Source organism: Haliotis rufescens, unplaced genomic scaffold, assembly GCF_023055435.1.
Source record: "Haliotis rufescens isolate VD_foot unplaced genomic scaffold, xgHalRufe1.0.p SCAF_11, whole genome shotgun sequence".
Classification (NCBI taxonomy): Eukaryota; Metazoa; Mollusca; class Gastropoda; order Lepetellida; family Haliotidae; genus Haliotis; species Haliotis rufescens.
Window position 1 is genome coordinate 18045337 of NW_025963791.1, and position 11319 is coordinate 18056655.

General features: G+C 40.6%; 1 protein-coding gene across 1 annotated transcript; it reads right to left on the reverse strand.

The window, feature by feature from the left end:
• Window positions 1–1172: 1172 nt before the first annotated feature.
• On the reverse strand, window positions 1173–5014 carry LOC124151987. Its single transcript, XM_046524698.2, has 3 exons — window positions 4644–5014; window positions 2779–3075; window positions 1173–1733 (listed from the first exon to the last, which is right to left on the reverse strand). The coding sequence occupies exons 1-3, from the start codon at window positions 4837–4839 to the stop codon at window positions 1633–1635; spliced, it is 594 nt and encodes a 197-aa protein (XP_046380654.2). The 5' UTR covers window positions 4840–5014; the 3' UTR covers window positions 1173–1632.
• Window positions 5015–11319: the final 6305 nt, after the last annotated feature.

The following is an 11319-nucleotide window of genomic DNA, read 5'->3' on the forward strand; positions in this document are numbered from 1 at the left end:
ATACTGGCTAAAGAAGTGACTAATGTCTGCAAAGTCAGATAAATATATTTCAAAAGTTAATCTGTGCGGCAAAGTTTCAATGCTGAAGCAACTTATCCACTTCAATCCAGTACTACATTACACTATGCCTGTAATACACACGTGCGAAGGGGCGGTCGGGGTAGCCTAGTGGGTAAAGCGTTCGCCCGTCACGCCGAAGACCCGGGTTCGATTCCCGACATGGGTACAATGTGTGAAGCCCATTTCTGGTGTCCCCCGCCATGATATCGCTGGAATGCTAAAAGCGGCGTAAAACCATACTCACTCACCCACCCACCCACTCACCCACTCACTCATCCACTCACACACACGTGTGAATATAGAACGTCAGCGAATAATCAGCCTCAATTATCCGGCGAAACATATTCCATTGTGCGTAAACTGAAAGTCAGTTACAGACAGTGATATAACTTGTTACAATCAGTGTAATGTGTCTCAAACATCAGTGAACCAGCATCTTCACTCGTGAAGCAGGCATTCGTGTTGATCTTATCGATCGCGATCAGCGAGCTAGGAAACGTCACTGAGGATATAAACACCCCATATGTAGCTAGACTAACTAGCGCATTGCAGAGAAATATGGTTACATGTATCTATGTACTATGATAGATCAATGTTCGTGTAACTGTCTTGATATTCCAGTCAGTTTAAGGACACTGTACTCCTTGTGTTCAATGATGTAACTAACCCGCAGCCTACTCTTTCCAACACCCAGTATTATTCCTATGACCTACTTTTTAGGGGATTCCCCGTCAATTCATTGCGGTGTACGTGTTCTGGGCCTTTGATGTTTGTTTTGATGGAAAATTCCCAACATATTTCACGGACAGGAGAAACTCGTAGGGGAAACGCATGTTTATACTTCCAAACGGTTTGATAAAGGTACAGGTGGAATGGAAAAATTAGTGTATAAATATTTGATTATGGGATGGGATCAAGAGTCTCACGATACAGGAAGATGTGGTCACCCATACATGCACCTGGCAATAATAACATATAGACTGGCAGACTGATACAGGTGTGTACATGAATACATGTTTTATTTATTTTTGAACCAAGGCCGCGACTGCATGGATCTTTTCATTGGAGTAAAACATACATATGAAAAAAACATGCATACATACAAAGCACACATATATATTTATAGTATATAGTATATAGCCCTCGTACAGTATATCTCCGCGTGGTATGTTTCATTTCAACAAGGCATCCAATAAAACAGATCACTCTGACATGAAATATATACAGTGGGTGAGTGAGTGAGTTTTACGCCGCTTTTAGCAATATTCCAGCAATATCACGGCGGGGGACACCAAAAATCGGATATGAAGATCTGATGATGGTGATACTGATGATGAGCCACTCACTCACTCTTTCACTCACTCTTTCACTCACTCACTGTACAGAACATCGCCCGATAAACAAATGTGGGCATTTTACTGAGCCTGTTCTGTTCTTAGGGCGATGTTTGCCCAGTGTCAATCTGAAATGTTCTCCAATACCACAAACCGCCCAGGAAAAACCTTCGATGAACCGTAGGCATAAAACGTCTTGAATCAGTTGTATGTCAGTGTCACATATGCAATCTACACGTCACAGCTGACTCTCTGACGTTTGACGACTGTCTCCATCGTTTCTTTGAACATCACCGTCATTGTTGCGATCAATCGTTGTAATGTCGCCCATCAAGATCTCTAAAAGGAAAATAATTCACGATCAGAACCACGGACCATGCTGTATCTCTTCGAAGAGGTCGCGACACAGATTCCCGTCAAACATTAATTATTATTCTGTGTGTAATACCTTTAACGCATGATGGAATTGTACTTTATCAAGACAACGTACTCAACCTATAAGATACGCACCGGTAAGGCTACATTTTCAGCCTATTAGGACCGCATCCGTGGTCTAGTGGTATAGCGTCCGCCCGGAGAGCGGAAGGCCCAGGGTTCGAATCCCGGCCGCGTCATACCAAAATACGCTAAAAGATGGTACTTGTTGTTACCCTGTCTGACGCTCAGCATTAAGGGGTTAAAACAAGGACTGGTCGGCTCGGAATCAGTATACTGTATCTGAGTGTGGTATTCATGTTAGACTGCACTATAAATCGACATCAGTCCGGACTAATTCAAGCAGCCACACACACACGTGCATGCACATCGCTATATAAGTGCAATAATCTTGGACGCGACGTCACATCCCATTTCCCCTCAGTCTTTAAGACAACGCTCTGAAGCTATAAGTTGAACCTATAGTCATAAGACAAGTAGTCAACCTATGAGAGAGAACGTAGTCGATCTACATGTATAAGACAACGTACTCAACCTATTAGGCAGTCAACGTTCTAAACCTATAAGTCAACGTACTCAACTTATAAGACAGTCAACGTTCTAAACCTATAAGTCAAAGTACTCAACCTATAAGACAGTCAACGTTCTAAACCTATAAGTCAACTTACTCAACCTATAAGACAGTCAACGTTCTAAACCTATAAGTCAAAGTACTCAACCTATAAGACAGTCAACGTTCTAAACCTATAAGTCAACGTACTCAACCTATAAGACAACGTATTCAACCAATGAGACAACGTTTTCAACCTACAAGACTCAACCTATAAAATGACATATTCTACATACAAGACAACGTATTCAACCCACGAGACGTATTCGTTCTACATGTAAAAGACAACGTATTCAACCTATATGACAAGTAAACGTATTAACAAAGACACATTCTCACCGTTTGGCCCTGGGGCGTCGTCGTGGCCATCATGGTCTCCACCGACCTCCTGCACGGGGCGCTTGTTGTGACAGTAACACTGGGCACTGAGGTACATCTGGTGAAGCTTCTGTCTGTGGTACAGTGACAACGCAAGGATGACGACGACAGCTGCAATGGAGGCAACAGGCGCGACCACTTTCAAGCTCAGCTGCGAATACGTCGTTGATGTAGTCGCCACCACTTTCAGACCAGTTGGAGTTGGAAGAGATGAAGCCCACGTTGATGCTGTCGGAGAGGTTGTCTTTTTAAGGAAATCTGAATAAAAGTGATCAGGGAATTGTATGTTAGTTTTTGCTGGAAAATTGGCGATTAGTAAACTAAATGATACACCGCACCGTAGATGATAGAATTTTGTCCCCTTGTTATTTTTTATAGTGATGTAAAACCCCTTAAAGGCGATAGCCTGGGGATCATCGAATGTATACATCGAGTGTCGGTATGAGATTGGAGAGACAAGGAGTCAGCCACGGCGGTGAAGTAGCATAATCTTAGTCATACATCGAGGTAGTGGAAGTTAATAATGTTTCACTCAAATTTAAACCAAAAAACAGCGTTATCACTGTCCCCCGCCATGGGGCACATTAAATTGTTGTTTGTTCATATGGTAGTGAATATAAACTACAAGTGTCCTATAAATCATAAGGAAGATATAGGCAGTTGGTCCGCTTTATGCTATCAGAAAAAAAAAAAAGTCAAATAAATACGCACAAAATGCCTCTTCTCTGGAAAACATAACTGTCTTGATAAGTATCTCTTGATAATTTAACTTCAGTTGTTTCTCAGAAAACTTGCAAACACTATGCACCAAGTAAAATAACACGGGCCGAGCGTCGTATGTCTGCAAACAAATAACTGACCTGACGCTGTCTTGACAAGTATAAACATGCAAACTTTCATTCATGTAACTTCAGCAGTTTCTGAGTTTCACGCAGTATGCTCTAAGTTGAAATGCACGCAACAAGGGCCATTACTCGTGCGTGGGACAATACATATACACATATGTCATATTTGGGGTAGCATGGTGGTTAAAGCGTTCGCTCGTCACGCCGCAGACCAGGGTTCGATTCCCCACATGGGTACAATGTGTGAAGCCCATTTCTGGTGTCCCCCGCCCTGATATTGCTGGAATATTGTGGCGTAAAACCCAACTCACTCACCCACTCATATTTGTTCTTGGTTCTGTATTGGCAACACGATATTGTACACCAAATCTCAGTTTTTACCAACTTTTATGCAAAACCACCATCACACAGGTTAATCCGCTATTTACACCAACGTCGGTTAACTAACACACATGTCGGATCAGTTACCCAGGTGAAATAGTATGTGTGTTACAATCTATTCTCAGATGCTTAGTTATTTATAGAACACCGTCACTCAATAACCCAGGCAGATTAATCCGACTTTTAACGGATTGTTCACACGTGCGTACCGTGTGGCCTATAGTATATACATGTTTATGTCAATACCCATAATGAACATAAAAGCGATCAATATTCATACCAACCCTAATTATCAATAATAATACTCATTAATCATAATTGTGAAGATCCGGGTCAGAATAGGTCTTCATCAATACATGCTTGCCATAAAAGGCGACCATGTCTTAAGGGGCGACAAACGTAATCGGGTGGTCAGGCTCGCTGACTTGGCTGTCGCATGTCCTCGTATCCCAATTTCGTAGATCGATGCTCATGATGTCAATCACTGGATTGTCTGGTCCAGAGTCGATTATTAACAGACCGCCGTCATATAGCTAGAATATTGTAGAGTGCGGCGTTAAACAACAAATAAACAAACAAATAAAAAAACTTTAATCTCACCTGGGCAATTCGTGCTGCATTTTCTGACAGTGTTTTGTATCTCCATGTTGTCACACACCACGCTACAGTACTCACACATCTGTGAGTCAGGGTCGAGGAATCGACCACGCCCACACGCTGACCGCGTCTGAACCAACACGATCCAATTGACAAGAACAACCAGAAGGACACAGTCCTCTAGAAGCAGTCGCCTCATGCTGGAGTTTGTGTGAACTCCCAATATCAGCTGCTAATACCGGCTACCCGGAAAAGGAACATTTGTTGAATTAGAAACACGCTTGTTCGGCTGCCATTATACGTGAGCTCTACAGAACGTAAACACGAGTTCAGTGCTGCCGGCGAAATGTGTCCGACCTCCCCAGTCCACTGTGATTGAGTGAAGACGGGCAGAATGTGATAGATTAATCTTGGTATGACGTAATTTGTTGTCACGTGATCGTGAATGGTTTGAGTTTAATCTTCATGGTTTCCTATCTATTGGACTATCAGTGCACAGAGCATTACTGTTTGATTCCTCAGATTTGCCACTGATAAGCGAATTTAGTAATGTACTCCAATACTTTTTTCCCTGAATTCTTCGTTCGAGAAGAATCCCGCGAACTCGTCGCTGTACAGACATTTGGAATCAAATGATCCGACAATTAAACTTCGAGTACATTGATAAAAGACATGATGGAAATACTCATTGTATTTAAGGACTAATAGGGTATGAGTGATATCACTCATTCGTGTAAAGATATGGCTCTATATATTGGTTCAATTGATGATTTATTTTCTTTTGTGTATGACATTTTAACTCTTGTCCCTAAATAATAGCAGTATTTCGATGGTTTTATCACCCTTAAATAGATTTCGAGCACCATTTTACACTGTCATATTACTCGGATTCTCAACCAATTGTTACTTCGACAGGTGAGTGGGTGAGTGAGTATGGTTTTACGCCGCTTTTAGCAATATTCCAGCAATATCACGGCGGGGGACACCAGAAATGGGCTTCACACATTGTACCCATATCGGGAATCGAACCCGGGTCTTCGTAGTGACGAGCGAACGCTTTAACCACTAGGCTACCCGACCGCCCCACTTCGACAGACACTGAACCAGTGTGTCGATATGACTGTAGTGGCGTAACAAGGTCACAGACTGACCATACTGGACTGGACATAGGACATAAGTCTTACTGTAAATAGAGCCTTTTTTAGCGGACACTGGAGGACAGAGTGTCACAACTAACTCGACATGCTGTTGTTTTTTTTACATGACCCGAGGTAGAATAGGTCTTCAGCAAGCCATGCTTGCCGTAAGAGGCGACAAACGGGATCGGCTGGGGAGGCTCGCTGATTGGTTGATCCATGTCATCGTATACCAATTGCGTGGATTGATACTCATGATGTCAATCACTGGATTGTCTGGTCCAGCCTCGAGTATTTACAGACCTCCGTCATATAGCTGGAATATTGCAGAGTGCGGCGTTAAACAACAAACAAACAAACAAACAAAATGTTTATGGACATGATAATAATGATAGTATTAGTTACCGATGGAATAATATATAATTTCATTTGCAAGAACATGAATTCATTGACTTTAACTTGATTCACAGTTATGCTTATGCAATCTACAAGGACGCTTGACATGCATAACAGGTGGCATGTGGCTTGTGACGTCAATCAACGGTCCTGAATGACACAGCACATTTAGTATGTGACGTCACTGCGCCAACTGTGCTACAGACGAATAGATTTTCCTTTGATTAGTGTACTCTACGTGTTCCTTTGCACTAACAAATTATGTAAATAAGCACATTGTGTAAATATATATACATAAAAGAATCTGCATGACAGTATCTTTGAACCTGTATTGATGCTCGCCCTGACATCGTTCAAGTTCGTTTCCAAGGAATGCTCTTCGGACTGTGCGATCACAGTGTAGGTTTAACCCATTCTATATTTAGTACAGGGAGTTCCCCTTCACACGCAGGTTAATTATGGAGACAGTAGCAGGTGTGTGGCAACAATCCAGGGCACGTGTCAGTGCATTAGAAGTTTGCAGCTGTGGTACACTCGTCTGAATGAACAGAATGTGCTGAATGTGCCGAATGTTCGCTCGTCACGCCGAAGACCCGGGTTCGATTCCCGACATGGGTACAATGTGTGAAGCCCATTTCTGGTGTCCCCCGCCGTGATATTGCTGGAATATTGCTAAAAGCGGCGTAAAACCATACTCACTCACTCACTTGAAGAAACCCGTTTTAACAACGATACTGTTCATCTACAGGATCATCAGGCTCTCATCAAGGTAGGTAAATGATTTATGTTAACACTGTGGGGATTGAATTGGCGTTCATTTTGCACAAATTTTGAACACTTATGTGCCTACCAGCAGCGTGTGTTATAACAAGAACTGCAGGCTAGATCAAAGTAAAATACAGACCACAGTCAACCTTTTAACGAAAGCCTTTTAATAAAGAGTTTTCAAGGGTTTTCTCTTTCTTAATATATTTAGATATGGAATCTAAGACATTTCACGAACAACATTGTGGAATACAATTTATACAATGAGAAGAGGATCTGAAAAGCCATATTATCATATACTGGTTAGTGTTATCGATGCGATAAATTCATCCGATAAACTTGGTATCAATATCGGATCAATATGCAAATGAGGTCCCCTATCAGGGTCACTTATATCAGGCTCCACGCATCGATACTACTTGCTCAATAAACTGTTGCCAAATGCCCTCAATAAGATTATATAGGTGTTTGTCGAGGTGTAGATGTTTCTGTACGCAAACATGGATTCCAATTATTTGGAACTACATTGGGAGGGTTCACTCTTCAATTGTATTCATATGCGGTTTCTACACTTCTTTCAGTGAGTGAAATACTGTCTTGAACATCGACTATTTTATGAATGGCATTATAATATTATAATAAAATGATCATTACCCGCGTTTGATTCCGTATTGTAAATATACTATATTAGAAGTATAAACTATGTATTATGGTCGTCAACGGGCTCGCATACTACAATTCGTATTTGTAATATATGACATTAACGATACGGAAACATAGTGTTTTCTCAGTAAACTTTCATTTTTACAAATTGCCCTGAACCCCAAAAGAGCGACGTGTAACTGAATCTATTGTCACCACGTTTGAAAGAAAAGCCCCATGGATCAAGGCGTGAGGTCTTTCCTTAAGTTTGTCATGTGGGATAGTGGATGACAAAGGTGAAAAATGAACTGTTTTGATAGAAACAAGCAAGAGTATTCATAGTAACATGTAACAATCGACACACGTGCTTAATATTGTCTGTATACTTTTATATTGATTGTTCACGTTCCAGGAATTAGTTAATTGTTGTTTAAACGTGAAGCGAAAGTGAAAGTTAAACCAGAGATCGTTATATCGGAGTATCAAGCATACATGATGTTTGTAAATTCACGAGGATTAAGTGCTATAATCCATGGAAAAGTAACAGCAGGTAGGATAAATATACCCTATTACTTTGTTGACCATGCGACCAACGGAATTCACGCAGTTTATGCCATTAACTGGCACATGACCTTAAAATGATCATACTTGTTGTTACCCTACCCTGCCTAAGGGGCTAAAACAAGGACTGGTCGGTAGACTCTGTCTGAGTGGGGTTTCCATCTCAGGGGTCTAGCATGATAAAACCGGCATTTCTCCGCACTTGTACAAACAGACACACACGTACATACACGTCGGACCCGTGAAGATGCGGGTTAGAATAGGTCTTCAGCAACCCATGCTTGCCGTCAAACGCGACTATGCTTGTCGTAGGAGGCGACTAACGGGATTACCATTTCACCTCACCTCATCTCACCTGTTCTTGATCAACCATCAACAGTTTTATTACACTAACATACACTGTCATACAGACCCTGAAACAAATATATCCAATACAAGTCTATAATATTTGGCATTAGATCATGAATATGAAGAGTCTCTGGGCGCCTTTTGATTATATTGCACAACTATAATTAACAACAATTTACTGTTTTTAACTGTCAAATTTGTTAACTTCAGAGACTAGATGTTAGTCCCCACTGACATCTTTATGCCAAAAATTCAACCATAACGTGTATCAAAATTATTTGCGTTTAGTGATTTGATGTGACCGTCCGAATATCGTTTTCATGCAAAGTGGTACCTTGTTATTCCTGAAATATTTTCATGAATATAAAGATCTTGCTTCGGGGTAGGTATCTAGAACCCAATGATACTGCTTTGAATACTCTGAAACAACCACTCAGGTAATATACACACAAATGTTTTCAGCCACTCTTCCAACTTTGTGATACTGGGGTGCCTCCCAGGGCTTCCGATAAGACCTGAATGTGAATAAAAGCGACAAAACCATCCTCATATTCATAAGAAATATGTGCCAACAGAACGATTCCGACCTTTTCATGAGCATGTGTTTATGAATCACTGTCAAATATAGCGATGATGCAAGGTGTTCGCGAAAAGGTGTACGTATCCTGCCCAACATGTCCATTGCTCGTTTGAAAATAAAACAACACGGAAAACATGTGGCACATAGAAAAAGGGAATTGCATCTGACGTCATGTTTGTCATTGATGGGTCAAATTTGGAAAGGTCCTCCAAATGTCTACCATAATTCTTTAAAAAAGCTTTAATGAGGCCTTATTTGTTGTAACCTTGATCAAATAACTTCTAAACTTTTGGAATGTTTATATAGGAAGAGCATGCTCGATTACACCGCAAAAGTAAGGTAAACACCTAGGGCTGGAGCTGCAGGAATATTGCTCGACACAAAGGGAAATTAATGTGTATTTTCAGAAACATGTTAATTCAGTTCACAAGTGCCTATAATTTTTTAGAAGTTAACTTGAATAAGATCAGAACACAATTCAAGACCAACTCTATTATTGTCAACGCGAACCGTTGAAAAGGGGGCATTATCTATAAGTTAGATTGTCAGATGATAATGGAGATGTATTGAGTTATATAAAAGCGACCAAAACGTTTCCATATTCATAAGAAATCTTTGTTAAGAGCAGAGGGGATGCGACTACAGCTCTAACATAAGCCTCTGTTTAAGAATCACTATCAATGAATGATGTATTATATGTGTGTGTGTGTGTGTGTGTGTGTGTGTGTGTATGTGTGTGTCGGGGGGGGGGGGGGGGGGGGGGGGGGTCAATTGGTGCCCACGGGAATGCCTACATCTTGCCTGAATGTCTCACCCAACTCTTACATAGATGTTACCAATGAGGAAGTCCAGCATTTCAGTGTTATCTCAGTAAACTTTCATTTTTGACATATTGCCCTGAACCCATGAAGATATTGTCACCACTTCTGAAACAAAAGCCCCATGGTGTTTGTCATGTGGGATAGTGGCTTACCAAGGTGAAAACTCAACTGTTGTGATAGAAACAAGCAAGAGTATTCGTACACATATATGGTAAATTGTAACAATCAAAATCACTTATTCTGAACATCATATTTTATAATGGTTGATAGAACTGCTATATTTTGAGTAACTATTATCTGGTAATTCTGAAAGATGATTTCGATTTGTTTGTGTGGTTAATTTTAGGAAACCACATTAGTTATGATTTTAGAATGCGCACAATCCTTTCTTGATAAAATTACGATGAATGTATGTTATTGCATACTGTCCGAAGATACGCTCATGTAGGTAAATGTGTTTACCCCAGAGGGTGTGAACCAACCATTCGCAATATATACCTTGTGATACAAATTTTATCATGTGGATTTTCATATTTTAATTTTACCTAACTTAATGAGGGGCATTTACTTTGCAAGAACGATGAAGTCAAGGTTTTCTCTATCGTAGATAGACCCATGTATAAAGTTATTAGTTCTCCTTTCGCAAAGATGTTTCTTGAAGATATATAATTGTTATGATAGATTTGATAGTATTACATTATTAAATCTTTGAATGGCTTTTAGTAATGATACACATAAGAGTGAGGATTTATAGATGTCAACTTCTTTATGAGGTGAATGAATGCTAGGTTGCAGGGAGCATATAGATGTACAAGTAAAAGACACCAAAAGTGAGAATACATCATGGTTGGAAATGTAACAAACTTTTCACTTTTGTTGTATTTTACTTGTACATATATGCTCTTTTCTAAAGAAGTTGACACCCATAAATCCTCTCTCTTATTATATTACTGTGTATAATTATGCTTTGACGACATAATCGGTGTATCACATGGGATGGCCATGCAATGTGATTTTGTTGAGTGATTTAAAATCAGGGATGAGTCTTGGGTAAACCCTTATCCACCAGAGACTATACAACAGTCAAAGCAGTTAAAACATCTATTTAACGCCTCTTCCTCCGAAGAAGGCAAACTCTGTTCCATCAGTAGACAAGGTGTGGGCTTCTGTTTTCTTGGTTCCTCAAGGAGCCGTTCTGTTAAGAGTATCAAGGCCATACATGTGCTGTTCCAACAGGACAATACACCTGAGCACAAGTGTGTTGTAGCCATGGCTGCAATACATGACTGTTGACTTCTCCGCATTTACCAGATTCGTCAACGCCCCTCCAACCTTATGATGCTGGGGACCATCCCTGGGCACCTTAACAGGATATTAACTAAATGTGAAGCAACAGGTTATCAGTGTTTCGTTTTGCGACAGTTCGATCA

What these genes read in the sequence shown, in the direction of transcription:
- LOC124151987 (XM_046524698.2), bottom strand. Translation starts at nt 4,839, where the DNA reads ATGAGGCGACTGCTTCTAGAGGACTGTGTCCTTCTGGTTGTTCTTGTC. An exon ending in ATGCAGCACGAATTGCCCAG is followed by an intron (nt 3,076 to 4,643) that starts GTGAGATTAAAG and finishes ACTTTTATTCAG; the next exon opens with ATTTCCTTAAAAAGACAACC. An exon ending in CGACGCCCCAGGGCCAAACG is followed by an intron (nt 1,734 to 2,778) that starts GTGAGAATGTGT and finishes TTTTCCTTTTAG; the next exon opens with AGATCTTGATGGGCGACATT.